At 44.0% G+C, this 16,797-nt stretch overlaps 2 protein-coding genes across 3 annotated transcripts in view; one reads left to right on the top strand and one right to left on the bottom strand.

Annotated features, from left to right (window-relative positions):
• The window catches only part of bicd1a (BICD cargo adaptor 1a), a 110,123-nt gene that overhangs the window by 52,735 nt on the left and 40,591 nt on the right, over positions 1 to 16,797 (bottom strand). The gene's annotated exons all lie outside the window — the stretch shown is intronic.
• slc23a4 (solute carrier family 23 member 4) overlaps positions 5,717 to 16,797 on the top strand; it is a 19,313-nt gene continuing 8,232 nt past the window's right edge. The window contains exons 1-6 of the mRNA XM_088997112.1: positions 5,717 to 5,902; positions 7,424 to 7,561; positions 8,239 to 8,396; positions 10,784 to 10,943; positions 12,794 to 12,975; positions 16,793 to 16,797. The exon at positions 16,793 to 16,797 is cut by the window's right edge and continues 116 nt beyond it. Coding sequence (XP_088853238.1) covers positions 5,855 to 5,902; positions 7,424 to 7,561; positions 8,239 to 8,396; positions 10,784 to 10,943; positions 12,794 to 12,975; positions 16,793 to 16,797 — 691 coding nt within the window. The 5' untranslated portion in view covers positions 5,717 to 5,854. The remainder of the gene's footprint in view (positions 5,903 to 7,423; positions 7,562 to 8,238; positions 8,397 to 10,783; positions 10,944 to 12,793; positions 12,976 to 16,792) is intronic.

Below are 16,797 nucleotides of genomic sequence, written 5' to 3' on the forward strand. Positions count from 1 at the left end.
CGCAATAGAAAAGCACTATGAAGCTAAGTTCCACTCGACAAAACGTGAAGTAAATAATGACACAAAAAGTAATCTGGACTCGAAATGAATAAGGGAACTAATTAGATAACACTAGACAGTACAAAAGGGGAAACAAAATAAGATATTGTCATGAAAATGCGCGTTAATCAAGACCAACAGAAAATTGCGACTCACCCTGAATCTCCTCGAGATTGTTCTGGAAACTATGGGCGGGACATAGTGCCACACTGTGCGCCGTTGCGTCACTTCCTTCATAATTTAATAACCTAAGTGTACAACTCCGTTACATACACCCCCCTTAAATTATGCAGAAGTGAGGCAACATACACACGGAAGACAACAGAAAGACCAACAGCCACAATAGACAAGGTTATCGGGCAAGGATGTACAAGAATGCTGTCTAATTATGTCACTCATCTGACCAACTACGTCAGGTGACTGGAGTAAGGGATCTGTCGCCGGTGTGTCAGGGTCTGTGTGCTCGTCGGAGATGCACTGTACTGGGTCTGGGAAGGAACTCTGTCCCCACTAACATAAGTGGCCTCAGCTCGCACCTGCCCATTCCCCTCTGTACAAACTACATCACCCTGCATAGCACTACATAACTGTGACAGACTGGAGAAAGGTATCTGTTGCTGGTGTATCAGTTGTCTGTGCGCTCGTCGTAGATGCACTGCACTGGGTCTGGGAAGGAACTCTGTCCCCACTAACATAAGTGGCCTCAGCTCGAACCTGCCCATTCCCCTCTGTACAACCTACACCACTCTGGATTGCACTATACAACTGTTACACGGTTGGGAAGCCTCTACCTCTACCAACACACTCATTCAACGGTGTGCTACTTGTTACTTCTAAGGAGCTCATTCTTAGACTTAACACACAAAAACACGTACATGAAAAAAAGTACACCAATTGCAAAACAGCAGGTAGACAATTAACACTCTACATGTATTTCCAAAACGGGGGTCGACACACCGTCCACCGAGTGATGGGACTGCACAGCGTCTTCATTGTGCAGCATCGCGGTCCCGGTCCGAAGTGGAGAGTCACTTGTGAATCCGGGTCACGGCACCAATGTGACGGGTGTCACAACAGTGACTGTCTTCATCCCCACGATGCTGCTGTATTAATGAAGACGAGACGCGTGGATGTGTCTTTTTATTTCTTTTATTTCTGCAACACAGTATGGCAGAAGGGATGGGTGAAGTCGCATGGGTTTCGTCTTGTGATTAACCTGAATCTCCTCGAGATTGTTCTCAAATGCAAAACATTGTAGATAACAAAACAGAATTAACAACGTGTGATCGTATAGTGGTTATTTACAGAAAAAGAGAATACAACACAAGTTCACTGTTATTTACAAGATGTCCCTGAACGCATCATGGGCGGAGACTCGGCAGAACACGCGGTGCGCTTGTAATGGCTGGCGCACAGTTCAACCAGCCACGGACACTCACGGGCAAATGAAGCACGACACAAGAAACTAAATATTGTTCAATAAAAACGAAATGAAACAATTATTACCTGCAACACAGTATGGCAGAAGGGATGGGTGAAGTCGCATGGGTTTCGTCTTGTGATTAACTGCGCAATAGAAAAGCACTATGAAGCTAAGTTCCACTCGACAAAACGTGAAGTAAATAATGACACAAAAAGTAATCTGGACTCGAAATGAATAAGGGAACTAATTAGATAACACTAGACAGTACAAAAGGGGAAACAAAATAAGATATTGTCATGAAAATGCGCGTTAATCAAGACCAACAGAAAATTGCGACTCACCCTGAATCTCCTCGAGATTGTTCTGGAAACTATGGGCGGGACATAGTGCCACACTGTGCGCCGTTGCGTCACTTCCTTCATAATTTAATAACCTAAGTGTACAACTCCGTTACATATATATATATATGCCGAATCCTGACCTATGTTGAATCTTCTCAGAAGCACGCGATGATTAGGTAGGTTTGAGTCGGTCTGACAACTTGCCCTTTTGGAGACACGAAACAATATTTATCTGGTAGTCTGTCAGAGCAGTTATGAATGAAAAAAAGCTGTGTCGTTTGAACAAGGCCATAGATCTGTGCAGTCAAAGAGTGAGCAGTTGGGTGCAGTTGGGTGCCTATACTAATTTTTGCATACATTAGATACAGTACATGTATTCTTACAATTTTACCTTTTTAAACTTTGTACGTTTGTACCTTTGTACTTCAATTTTAATAATACAAATCAGCATATTGTTTTTCTGAGGATAATACATCATTTTGTCACTGCATGGCATCACGTCATGCATGCTTCTAAATTACACACAGCCACTTGCACACAAGTTCAATGTAAATTTGTGCCCTTCATATGCTTCATTTTCTCAGCTATGGAGTTTTTCAAGATGTAAACAGTTATTATTATTATTTTTATTATTATTATTATTATTATTATTATTATTATTATTATTATTATTATTATTATTATTACCTAATATGCAGAGGTACCGAGTACCTTGTTCAATTCCATCTCCGGGTTCCCTGTGGGGATATTGCATGTTCTCACCCAGCCTGCGTGGGTCTTTTCTCGGTCCTCCGGTTTCCATCCACATTCCAAAAAACATGCATGGTAGGCTGATTGAGCACTCTAAAGTGTCGCCAATTGCGGGTGTGAGGACAAATGGCAACGAGTTCAGGGTGTCCCCTGCCAAGGGCCTGAAGACAGCTGGTGTAGGCTACTGCAGTGTCTTTCAACCTTTTTTTGAACCAGGGCACGTTTTTTACATTACATTGGATTTACCTTTTTTTTGCGGCACACCACGAACCATCTCGCAGGAAAGAGGCAATCAGAGTCATGTTGCCACACGGACGGATATTAAATTACCCTCCCAATCTTTTCAGCACGGACATAGGACAATGACATAATATTGGCAGAAAATGATTAATAAATGTTTGTAAAATTTTACATTTGAAAAAGGGGCGTTGGATAGTTTCTCACGGCACACCTGATGATCTCTCACGGCACACTAGTGTGCCGCGGCACAGTGGTTGAAAATCACTGGGCTACAGCACCCCATGCGACCCCAGTGAGGTTTAAGCAGTTCTGATACCGGATGGATGGATATTTTTAACACTTTTTGAATCACATTTTGGTGATTGTTTTGTTGTTTCTATTCATGAACAATTCTAAACAGTGTTTTTCATTTGTGCTACTTTGGAAGAGAAACCTTAGTTTCATGTCAGATTTGACTTGCCCTCATGATTTCAGACTAAATAATAACTCATGTCTGACTAAATAGCAAGAGAATAGGTAAACTGAATGGTTGAACAAATTAGTACTTTAAAAGCACTTGATATTATTGTACATACTCTCTCCAATATTCTGGTGCAAGGATTCTCCATGTGTGTTGGTGTGGTCTAATCCTGTGACTCATCTGAGTTTTAATCCAATATGGCCAACTCCATCTTTGGAACATCTCACACTAATTCAAGGGATGTGGGATGTTATCAGAAGCTTGCACGATGAAAGTTATTGAATACAATTTAGCGGAAATATGATTGTGGGGAAAATGAACAAATTAAATTAACAAATAGTTTCCGAGAATCATGTGATAGTTTGTCAGCATAATTTGTATATTTTAGTATATTTTGGGTAGTTAGACGGCTTATTTAGTATTTAGTATTTAGAAGTAATATCAAGCCGAAGCACATGTTCAGTATAAGGCATAGAAAGACAACTGTGCAGGTACAGTATGTGTTCACATTGATTTAAATGGCCTACAACATGACTGAAAACGTTTCTTTTCTCAAAGGCAATGAACTCACCCCAGAAGACCTTTACAAAATAGTGAAAATGTTGAATTTTCAAGGTTACTAAGTCTACTAAAATCAATGTAGTTGGAAAAAAATGACACTATAATTATTCATTGGATTATTGAGTCAAGTGTAATTAAGTACAGTGGTACCTCGGTTCTCGAACGCCTCACAGTTCGAACAAATCGGAGTTCGAACAAAATATTCGAGATATTCTTGCTTCGTAGTTCGAACACCAATCGGTGTTCGAACGCCAATACGACGCGTGAGTGCGTACGCGAGGGTGGGGTGCTGAGCGGCGTACGGGTGTATTGCTCTCTCCGTGACCAACTGTTGTCGCTTGCGGACGTGCTGCGTTGTGCTCTAGCATTTAATATAGGTGTACAAAGAGTTTTAGCCCTAATCATGCCTCCAAAGAAAGTAAGTGCTGCTAAAAGTGACAAAAGAAAAGTAGTGCGTACAACTATGGCATTTAAGAAAGAAATAATCGCAAAATATGAAGGAGGTGTGTGAGTGTCTGATCTGGCGAGGGAATACAGCATGGCGAAATCTATGATATCAGTACGATATTAAAGAATAAGGAGGCTGTGAAATCTAGTGATGTGGCTGTGGGAGTGAGAGCAAGTGTCAATGGATAGATATTTTAAGAGAAAAGAACATCCTGTAGCCGAGTCATCCGTAGCTGTCACATTCCGAGCGAGAGTGACGGCAGCTGACTCGTCGGACAGCATCGACACGATGTAGAGGACTTCTGCAGGACCTGTGAGGAGTGTGCGGCCGGCAAGAGACTTCAAGCCCAGTCGCACGCACCACTTCAGGTGTTTGGGAGACCTCCGGGCTGCTCAGAGGACCCGCTGGGGCTGGAGTTTTCCTGCAGACGGCGGGATCGGCCCCTTTATGAAACCCTAGGTGCGAGGGTTTCATAAAGGGTAGGATAGTGTAACGTCCGGTGCTGGTGATTTGTATGTTTGACGGCTGGGCTAGTCGGGAGAGCATGACGTCACGGAGAGAGGCAGAACCCGAACGAGTAGACCACGGGAGAGCCTGAGGGAGAGATGAGCACGAGTTGTCCCATCAACAACTCCAGTATCAATGCTAACTGCTACGTTTGCTCAATAAAAGCCTGACCAGCTGTGTCAGCGACGGTGCAAATCCTTTATCACACCGAGGGGCATTACAAAATTCCTTACGCAAGTGGGTGGCTCGGTTGTGCAGTGGTAAGCGCCTCGACATCACATTGCAGAGGGACGAGTTTCAATTCCATTTATGGCCTCCCTATGTGGAGTTTTCGTCTTCTTTCTGTGCCTGCGTGGGCTTTCCTCGGGTACTCCGATTTTCTCCCACATTCCAAAAACACGCATGGCAGGCACTCCAAATCTGCTAATGCTTGTTTTTTTCTGCGATTCATTAGAAACCGATTCAGGGTGTCCCTTGCCTACTGCCCGAAGACAGCTGGGATTGGCACCAACACGCCCCACGAACCCACAAATTGGATGGATGGATATCATCACATAGTGTGTGCATGCTTAAATTAATAGGCTTTAAGACTTAAGCCATGTATACTTGTAATCCAATTCTTCCCACCTCTGATAAATGTACATTGTATGTCTCGGAAGCATACTCATTTACGCTCTTACTTACTTATGTTTAAAATAAGCCCACTAAGAGAAAGCCTGATTTGCAAGGGATGGCCACTTTTCAAATGTTTCTGTCTTGTCGAAGATTCCTGCCTTCTCATTAAATCGTGAAGACAAATCAATGTTGTCTGAGTGTCCACTCATGCAGCTGACCGCTGGTAAACGAGTAGGCTGCTGTTACTGTTGTAATTGGCTTCACATGAGCTGTGGGTGCGACTCATTTCAACCGACAAAAGCAAAGTCTCGTGTTTGAACTTTGATACTTCATTACGACACTGGCTACCTCTCTCCCCTGCCTCCTTACTCGATCGTTTCTCTGTTACTCCTCGGCTGTACTGACTCCTTTCCAACAGATGGTTTCTCCAGTTTTTCATCTTTATCTTATGACAGCCATTTAAAGTTAAGATGGCTCCAGAAAAGGAAAGCGATGGTCTTGACAACTACGCATTTGTCGTGAGTACATTTATTTTCTCTTCCATTAAACTTTTTTTAGATTTTCCCATTTGACAAAATGCATGTATAACTGCAGTATTCATATATGTGTGTGTGTGTGCGCGTCTCGGTGTGTGTACGCGCACGCGTCTATGTGTTGCCATGGAGAAAACAAGTAAGAGCTCCCCCATGTCCCTTGTTTCTTCAGCTTCCCATTAATTTGAAACCCAAGTACAGGCCAAATCAATTCACCAATGTGTCCCTACTAGTAAAATGGTACACTCGCCTGACTTGCGGGCAGCGTGGGATTGGACCCCACTCAGTCATGGTGTGGACGCAAATGTCTATTTGATTATGTGCCCTGCGACTTGATGGCAATCAGTTCAGGGTGGAAGCTGCCTTCCGCTCAAGGTCAACTGGGATTGGTTCCAGCAGCCTCCCAGAATCCTCTTCATTTCTTGAAAATTAATGAATTGATGGATTTAATACTTTCTCACATAAATATGGCATAATAATGCCAACAGGGGCATTTTATTAAGATTTCACATTGCATTTCTTTTGTGTTGTTGATAGTTAGTCACACGGACATGATCAGACATCAAAATGAACAAGAAATTGAAGAAAATGGGGTTCTCATATTTCACACATATACATAGATATGTTCTCTCTAGCACATGTGAGGGTCATTAGTAAACAAGGAGTCAGTCCCAGATTGCTGTAGGTAACAACCTGTTATGGTTACTAGTCAATCGCAGTGTCTATATAAAACTATTCACACCAGCATGTAATTCCAATTTGATCCATCCATCCATCCATCCATCCATCCATCCATCCATCCATCCATCCATCCATCCATCCATCCATCAAAAAGGGTTACAGACAAGCTGGATCATATCCCAACAACCTTCGAGCAGTAGACAAGGTACACCCAACACATCAACACAACCACATCTAGCCACAATTTAGAGTGTTCAATGAACATACCATGTATGTTTTTGGAATGTGGGAGCAAAGCGGTGTACCGCTCAGGCACGGGGAGAAACATGGAAACTCCACACAGGAAGTCTAGGGCTGGAATCAAACCCCCAGACCTCTGTACTGTGAGGTGGATGTGCTAACCGGTCAACTATCATACCGCCACCACATGAATTCTAGTCGACAACATGCATGTGAACAAAATATAATGACAATGATTTATGAATTTTCTCATCCACCAATGTTCGAAAAGGAATTGCATTGTATACTGAATTCCTGCATAGGAGGTTAAAGAAATACAGTAACGTCTCGTTATATCGATATCGGATATATCGATAGTCCCGGTTATATCGATACTATTTCTATGCACGCACGGAGAAAATTACATGCAAACAGGGTCGGATATATCGATAGTCCCGGTTATATCGATATTTTTTCGGACTCCCTTAAATATCGATATAACGAGACTTTATTGTATTCTGAATTTTGTGAATGTTGAAAAAGCAGAAATTATGCTCATTATTCTTAGAGTATATGAGATTTTTCATCTTTTTGGCCATATTCAAGATACAAGAGCGCTTCTGTGACCTTCCTGAAGAAACACATGGAGATGCTGATACTCACCTGGACAAAGGGAGCAAAACGTTGGCTTACTGCGTAACAGATATACCACCTTGGTACTTGTGTATCCTTCTTGGTTTTCAGGTATGTCAACAAAACGACAACTGTGCATCCAAATAAAACCACACTAAGGCAAGACATTGAAATACTTTCGTAACATAATCTATCATGTCACCTGATGTCTTCTTCATGGTTTGTTAGACTTGCATGGTTTTCTCTATGTGGACCAAATAGAAAAATTCGCTTCAGTCACAGTTGTGAGTTAATCATAATGTGCTTGTGTTATGTATTCAGCAAACACCTATCTGGAATTGTGTGCAACTGTGTTAGCTTCTTTCGAGTTGATACCATTAATGATTGTACTTTTTGTCATGTCTGTGTATAAGCACACAAACAAACAGATCCACCTTTTAAAGTAAGAAACCTCAATGTGGAAACATATGTAAACTGAGAAGAGATCAGCATAATTTCACTACTGTGTGACATTTTTGTTTGATGGTGTGCTGCAGTATTTTTTCATGTGAAATGTGTGCCTTGGCTCAAGTTGGGAAACACTGAACTAGTATATTGCGCCGGATTATATCAGGCAGAAATGAGTAAAGAAATATTCATTTGCAAGAAGGACGTAACACAAAGGGTACAAGTAACACATTGACACAATAATGCATTGTTCACGCATGCTATTATCACACTGCGAAAAGATATGTCATGTGCCTTTAGGATATTTCAGAACTCAGATTTCACATGTCCTGTTTGCTCAGCACTGCTTGACAGCATTTGGAGGAATCATTGCAATCCCATTGATCCTCTCACAAGGATTGTGTCTTCAACATGATGGCGTCACACAGAGTCACCTGATTTGCACCATCTTCTTCATGTCAGGAATCTGCACTCTGCTGCAAGTTACTTTTGGCATCAGGTAAGTAGAACGAAAGAACTCATTCTGCGTTAATAGTTTTTTTCAATGCAAAGAATGTGTGTGGTGCAGTGACGTGCGGTGAGATTCATGGCTGGTGAGGCACGGACGTCATCACAGTCAGATTGTTTAAAATGTCATGTCGGGATTCTTTATATATACAAACTGTAGCATAGAAAAAAATAATTAAAGAAACATTATTATTGTGTTACCTTTACTTAGAAATGAAATCCATTCGCCGCTATGTCTGAAGAAAAGCTTCTTTGTAGAAGCCTTCCTGATCTTTCTCTGGTTTTAAGTCTTTCTGGCTCAGTGGCGATCACTGCCAGTGAAGAAAGCCGTCCTTGATCAGTCCTGTTCTGACTGTATGTTTTCAGTCTTTTAAGTGCTGAGAATGGCCGCTCCACTGATGCTGTAGAAGTAGCTGGAACAGTGAGCACGAGCTGGAGCAACTTTGTCGCCTCAGGAATAGTTTCAATGAGATCCTTCTGGGCCAAAAAGCTGAGAAGCTGGCCATGAGATTTACATCCATCCCTCACCGTTTGTCAGCGATACAGTCCGGTGTTGGTCTTCCTTTAATTATTATTTCCTGCTTCGATTGAAAGTCCAGTTGAGAAAATTCTTTCAATTTAGATATGTAATCCTCCATTCTGAAAATAAGGCCAAGCAACACGAAAAAATGACTGGATGGTTGCACTTAACTTGCTAACTGTTTACTGTAGCGCGCTGTCACTCATATTATTATTCTGGAGCCGAGTAGTCGCAAGAAGAATCTCTAATCACCAGCGCCCCCTATCATGAGGCAGGAGAACTGTGTGCCTCACCTATGCACACAGTTTTGATAAAAATAAAATAAACACTGTAGTACAGTGTTTATTATGTACAGTGACTGTACATTATATACACCAGCTAAACTGTAGAAATTTAATTCATATACTAAAAGTGTTTCAACACTTTAATAGCAGAATGCAGAGGGACAGCAATGCGGTCTCACTGCAGAGCAAGCCAGCCACAGTTAGCATAGTCATTGCGCAATACATGGTGAAGCTCAGCCGGCTGCTGCCTCACCGCTCGTCTCTACTTAGTATTTGAACGGTAAATGTGAAAATTCAGCAATTTAGAAAAAAAAAAAAAAATGGTGAAGTTAAATGGAAAAGAACTTTAAATTATCACTAAATAAATAAATCACCAAATAAATCTAACGGTTTAATTTATTTTTTCATTTGATATTTCCGTGATGACAGGTGAGGCACAGCCTCACCTGCCTCCCCTGACTGCACGTCACTGGTGTGGTGTATATTAATGTTTATAGCGTACAATAAAGCCATTTCTTGTGTTGTTGATTTGACAAGGCTCAGTCATAAATCTGAATGGCTTGATTGCTATCTGAATCTTACAGAATAGATCCTTGAGCAAAGTGCTTGAAGAGATGTAAAGGCTATAAAAAGATCATTTAAGATACAGAGTGATTACAATAAATATGTCATAAAAGTGTGATGGAAGTGGACCCAAAAATGAGGCAAGCACGCAGACAGGCAGGCAGGCTGGAGACATCGGCTGTATTGAACTAAATGTGTTTAATGCATCCCTATAAATTGTGAATTTTATGAAAATATAGTTACATTGAACCCTATTTCGGGAATATAAACAAAATAACGCTGTATAAATCTTCCACCGTTTGTGAGTTCACAATGCTCATTTTTTGGCTGATCATTGTAAATGTATTTGCTTCTTGAGGAGCATTTGTTTAGAACTGTAACGGGTCAGGCAGTAAGTGTTTTTATACTTAATATTTATTTTTGGAGAGTCATGAAGTTGAAGCACATTTTTCCATTGAATGTGAATGAATACATGTGCCCTCCTAGTCATGCTGAATATTGGTGTCAGAGCAGGATTAGGGAAAGAATGTCCCCAATTTATCAACGGAATCTTGTTCTTGCTAAATCCACATTCCACAAGCTCGGGGCCACTGGTGCATTTTTGTCTTTGCCGAAGTTCTCAGGGGCAAATAAACCTGAAACAAAAACAACACACATTCAGTTGTATTTCTTCGTGTCGACATTCGTTTAGAGTCTACATTGTATTATATGAGGTGTTACATCTTGTGTACGATTTATGCTATTTAATTATCCACTTTTTTGGACGCAATCAGGATTTTGTGGCTTATTGACTCTCATCTAATCTGAACTGACTTTATGATCTAATCCAATTTTATGACTTGATGAAATCTGTTTGTTCCATCATATATTGCATATTCACCCTTTCGAGAGTTGAAGCATGTTTCTAATCAGTGAAAAAAAGAACCTGCTTTTATTTTAAGAGTCTGGCTACTTCCCGATTGACATAAATCAAATGAACTATTGTATCGTATTTTCTCTCATGGTTTTCAGACTGCCAGTTCTCCAAGGTGGAACATTCACATTGCTTGCGCCGTCCATGGCAATGCTGTCAATGCCTGAATGGACTTGTCCTGCTTGGACGCAGAATGCAAGCCTCGTCAATACGTCATCTCGTGAATTCATAGAAGTGTGGCAGACTCGAATGAGAGCAGTAAGTTATTCGGGGAAACATCACAGCTTTCAAAATTTCAAATTGACCTCAATCTGCTGAGGGATTTTGGTGATTTGATACAATTAAAACAAACACACACACACACATATATATATATATATATACAGTAAAGTCTCGTTATATCGATATCGGATATATCGATAGTCCCGGTTATATCGATACTATTTCTATGCACGCGCGGAGAAAATTACTTGTAAACAGGGTCGGATATATCGATAGTCCCGGTTATATCGATATTTTTTCGGACTCCCTTGAATATCGATATAACGAGACTTTACTGTATATATATATATATATATATATATACAGGTAACATCCGATATACGATCGTAAGTCGAAATGCATTCAAAATGGCTGACACGAGGTTTATACGACAGGATAGTATACAATGTCAATCTGTTGTTTTTAAGCAACATTTTCTATTGAATACTATTTTATAGTATTCATTGTTTTGTATTATATGTTGACAGTTCATTTATAAATCTTATAACATTCAGTCATTTTAATCATTTTATATTTCGCATTATCGATTTTTATTGCTGTGTCGGCGCACACGCTTTCTGCTAACCCAAATACGCACGGCATCCCACGCATGCAGCTGTTGAAAAATCGCTGTCCTTGCTATTGGATAAGGCAGAAGAGGTCACCCAACATACACACTCGGACTCAGGCGGACGCCGAAGCAAAAAAGTTCTACCGGTTGTCCTCTCCCCGGCCGTACCCCGACATGTAGCCCGACCCAAGGGCCGTCTGCAATGCCGAATTGCCCAGCCCACCACCTCGCCATGCAGCAGAACAAACTGGCGGCGCCGACCGTGAGCCCGACGCGGCATTTGCGTGGCCGCGATCCCACACGCTCGAGCGCCGACACCCACGGACAACCCCACCCTCATTGTTGTGTGAGTGAGATGCTGTCAGGCTGGAGAAAATGGTCATACGCGTTTGTTAAGAAAGAGTTATTTTGTACCCTCAGTTTGTGCAATGCTGCTCCGGCAAATAAACATCCTACTTCTTCGATATTGTCACTTCGGATTGACAGCTGGGGGCGGGGCTGCGCCTACTCGCTTCCACCGCCTCCTTCATCAGGACACCGGGTACGAAAACGGGATGCTGTCAACTTGTATTAGTACTTTGTATTACCCTGGACTTTCGATATCTTCGGTGCTCTGTCCGAGGCCCCCCCCCCCACATCCCGTAAGTATTATATTTCGGGATTGTTCCTTTTCTGCACCACCGTGTGCGAGTTGCTTTTCGCCATTGGCGTAGTGTGCAAGTCAGGTTTCCCTTTGCCCCCCCACTCATCGTTTTTGGTATTCTTTATTTCTGATTATTCCCCTGGTCCACTTTTTGGGACCAGCACTTTGTGTTGTCTCTTAATAAATCATCCTGCACGGACCTCTGTCTCTGTCGTTTGCTTGGGGATCCAGACATTCAATTTCGCTCTGACGAGTCGGCGGCTTTCTGCCTCGTTCGGAATGAGACAGATCTAAACAAGAAGGACCACCAGGAGTCTTTATTCTACCAAATGCATCGCAAACGCGCTGCAGAGTTCAACAGCGTTGTCGGCTGTAGTGGTGGCACCCGTAGAATAAAAAAAAAAAAAAAAAAAAAAAAAAAAAAAAAAAAAAAAAAAAAAAAAAAAAAAAAAAAAAAAAGTTGCAACTCCCACTCCCTGTTACCTATATATATATATATATATATATATATATATATATATATATATATATATATATATATATATATATATATATATATATATATATATATATATATATATATATATATATACAAAATTACAAGTATATTTGCAGTGTTCTGTTTGTTTGTAGGTGCAGGGGTCCATTATGGTGGGCTCACTCTTACAGGTGTTCATTGGTTTCTCTGGCCTAATTGGCATCCTCATGCGTTTCATCGGCCCTCTCACCATTGCGCCCACCATCTCTCTCATTGGGCTGTCTCTTTTTGATTCTGCTGGTGAACGTGCAGGGAACCACTGGGGTATTTCTACCTTGTAAGTACTAATACCAGTAAGTCAATTTTTAATTCCGTGCCTTTTTGGACTCTATTTTATTAGGTGATTATAGTTCTATTTTTTATTGTACCAATATCATAATGTGTTCCCACTTAAAGATGTTTATGTCAAAATACAAATCTTATACATTTTAATAAATCTGCTAGGATTGTAAATTGTCCATTCAACTGTGGTAAATCCTTAAACTCCCCAGAAGCATGATAACTACTGTATTTTCCAGTGTATAAGGCGCACCGGAGTATCAGGCGTACTTCGAATGAATGGTGTATTTTCAAAAAGATTTCCATATAACTGTATAAGGTGCACTAGAGTTTCAGGCGCACCTTCAATGAATGACAAAAGTTTTCCAAATATAATATAGAAATACATACAACTTTTTCCTTGCCCGGACGCGGGTCACCGGGGCCCCTCTCTGGAGCCAGGCCTGTAGATGGGGCTCGTTGGCGAGTGCCTGGTGGCCGGGCCTACACCCATGGGGCCCGGTCGGGCTCGGCCCGAAGAGGAAACGTGGGTCCACCTGCTCAAGGGCTCACCACCCATGGGAGCGGCCAGAGGGGTCGGGTGCATTGTGAGCCGGGTGGCAGCCAAAGGCAGGGACCCTGGCGGTCCGACCTTTGACTGCAGAAGCTAGCTCTTGGGACGTGGAATGTCACCTCTCTTACAGGGAAGGAGCCTGAGCTGGTGCACGAGGTCGAAAAGTTCCGACTAGACATAGTTGGGCTTGCCTCCACACACAGCCTGGGTTCCAGTACCAGCCCTCTCGAAAGGGGTTGGACTCTCTTCCACACTGGAGTTACCCACGGTGAGAGGCGTAGAGCAGGTGTCGGCATACTTATTGCCCCCCGGCTCGCCGCCTGTACATTGGGATTCACCCCGGTAGACGAAAGGGTTGCTTCTCTCCGCCTTCGGGTGGGGGGACGGGTTCTGACTGTTGTCCCATATGCACCAAACAGCAGTTCAGTGTACCCATCCTTTTTGGAAACTTTAGGGGGTGTGCTGGAGAGCACTCCCCATGGGGACTCCCTTGTTCTGCTGGGCGATTTCAATGCTCATGTGGGCAATGACAGTGAGACCTGGAGGAGCGTGATTGGGAGGAATGGCCTCCCCGATCAGAAAAGGAGTGGTGTTTTGTTATTGGACTTCTGTGCTCGACACGGATTGTCTATAACAAACACTTTATTCAAACATAAGGGTATCCATATGTGCACGTGGCACCAGGACACCCTTGGTCGCAGTTCGATGATTGACTTTATAGTTGTATAATCGGATTTGCGGCCTCATGTTTTGGACACTCGAGTGAAGAGAGGGGCGGAGCTGTCAACTAATCACCACCTGGTGGTGAGTAGGCTCCGTTGGTGGGGGAAGATGCCAGTCCGACCTGGAAGACCCAAACGTGTTGTGAGGGTTTGTTGGGAACGTCTGTCGGAATCCCTTGTCAGAGGAGTTTCAACTCCTGGCAGAACTTTACACATGTCCCAGGGGAGGTGGGGGACATTGAGTACGAATTGACCATGTTCCGTACCTCCCTTGCTGAGGCGGCAAATCAGAGTTGTGGCCGTAAGGTGGTTGGTGCCTGTCGTGGCGGCAACCCCAGTACTCGCTGGTGGACACCAGTAGTAAGAGATGCCGTAAAGCTGAAGGAGTCCTACCGGGCCTATATAGCCTGTGGGACCCCTGAGACAGCTGACAGGTATCGATTAGCCAAGCGGAATGCAGCCTCGGTGCTCGCAGAGGCAAAAACACGGGGATGGGAAGAGTTCGGTGAGGCCATCGGTGACTTCCGGGCCGCTTCGAGGAAATTCTGGTCCACCATCCGGCATCTCAGGAGGGGAAAGCAGTGCACCACTAACACTGGGTACAGTGAGGATGGGGCCCTGCTGACCTCGACTCGAGACGTCGTGAACCGGTGGGCAGAGTACTTCGAAGACCTCCTCAACTCCACCAACATGCCTTCCTTGGAGGAAGCAGTGTCTGGGGACTCCGAGATGAAGCTCTCCGATCTCTGTGGCTGAAGTCACCAAGGTGGTTAAAAAGCTCCATGGTGGAAAGACCCCGGGGGTGGATGAGATCCGACCGGAGTTCCTAAAGGCTCTGGATGTTGTGGGGCTGTCCTGGCTGCACGCCGCTGCAACATTGCGTGGTCATCGGGGAGAGTGCCTCTGGATTGGCAGACCGGGGTGGTGGTTCCCCTTTTTAAAAAGGGGGACCGGAGGGTGTGTTCCAACTACAGTGGGATCATACTCCTCAGCCTTCCTGGAAAGGTCTATTCAGGGGTTCTAGAGGGGCGGGGCCGTCGGAAAGTCGAGCCTCAGATTGAGGAGGAACAGTGTGGTTTTCGTCCTGGCCGCGGACCAGTGGACCACCCTTAGCAGGGTCCTCGAGGGTGCATGGAAATTCTCCCAACCAGTATACATGTGCTTTGTGGACTTGGGGAAAGCATTTGACCGTGTCCCTTGTGGAGCTCTGTGGAGGGTACTTCGGGAGTATGGGGTACGGGAGCGCCTGATACGGGTCGTTCGGTCCCTATACGACCGATGTCAGAGTCTGGTTCGCATTGCCGGCAATAAGTCGGAATCGTTTCCAGTGAGGGTTGGGCTCCGCCAAGGCTGCCCTTTGTCGCCGATTCTGTTCATAACCTTTATGGACAGAATTTCTAGGCGCAGCCGAAGCGTTGAAGGTTTCCGTTTTTGTGCCCTCAGTATAGCATCTCTGCTTTTTGCAGATGATGTGGTACTTTTGGGGCCTTCAAGTGGAGCTCTCCAACTCTCTCTTGAGCATTTCACAGCCGAATGTGAAGCGGTTGGGATGAGAATCAGCACCTCCAAAACTGAGACAATGGTTCTCAGTCGGAAAAGGGTGGAGTGCCCTCTCCGGGTCGGGGAAGAGATTTTGCCTCAAGTGGAGGAGTTTAAGTATCTGGGTGGCTTGTTCACGAATGAGGGTGCAAGGGAGCAAGAGGTTGACAGGCGGATCGGTGCGGTGTCTGCTGTGATGCGGACTTTGTACCGATCTGTCGTGGTGAAGGAGCTGAGCCAAAAAGCAAAGCTCTCAATCTACCGGTCGATCTACGTCCCAACCCTAATCTATGGTCATGAGCTATGGGTTGTGTCCGAAAGAACGAGATCCCGGATGCAAGCGGCAGAGATGAGCTTTCTCCGTAGGGTGTCCGGGCTCTCCCTTAGAGATAAGGTGAGAAGCTCGGTCATCCGGGAGGGGCTCAAAGTCGAGCCGTTTCTCCTCCGAATCGAGAGGAGCCAGATGAGGTGGCTCGGGCATCTGATTAGGATGTCCCCAGGACGCCTCCCTCGTGAGGTGTTCCGAGCATGCCCCACTGGCAGGAGACCCCGGGGACGACCCAGAACACGCTGGAGAGACTATGTCTCCCAGCTGGCATGGGAACGCCTCGGGATCCGCCAGGACGAGCTAGAAGTGGCTGGGGAGAGGGAAGTCTGGGCTTCCCTACTGAAGCTGCTGCCCCCGCGACCCGACCCCGGATAAGCGGCAGAAGATGGATGGATGGATGGATGATACAAGTTTTCCGAATATAAGGCACATCACATTATAAGGCGGAGACCTGTTGTGGCTCAATATTACTTTGTATATAAGGCGCACCTGCGTTAAAGGCGCAGGGTCATCTTTTGAAGAAAATAAAGGCTTTTGGGTGCGTCTTATACACTGGAAAATACAGTATTTTGTTAACAGTGCAACAATCAAATAACTGTCTATAGTCGTAATCCTTTACCAAATCATCTTCTGAATTAACGTTATGATTTTTTTTGTCTGTTTTCTCATGCAGAACCA

Source organism: Hippocampus bargibanti, linkage group LG05 (assembly GCF_051943395.1).
Source record: "Hippocampus bargibanti isolate YZ-2025 linkage group LG05, ASM5194339v1, whole genome shotgun sequence".
Taxonomy (NCBI): Eukaryota; Metazoa; Chordata; class Actinopteri; order Syngnathiformes; family Syngnathidae; genus Hippocampus; species Hippocampus bargibanti.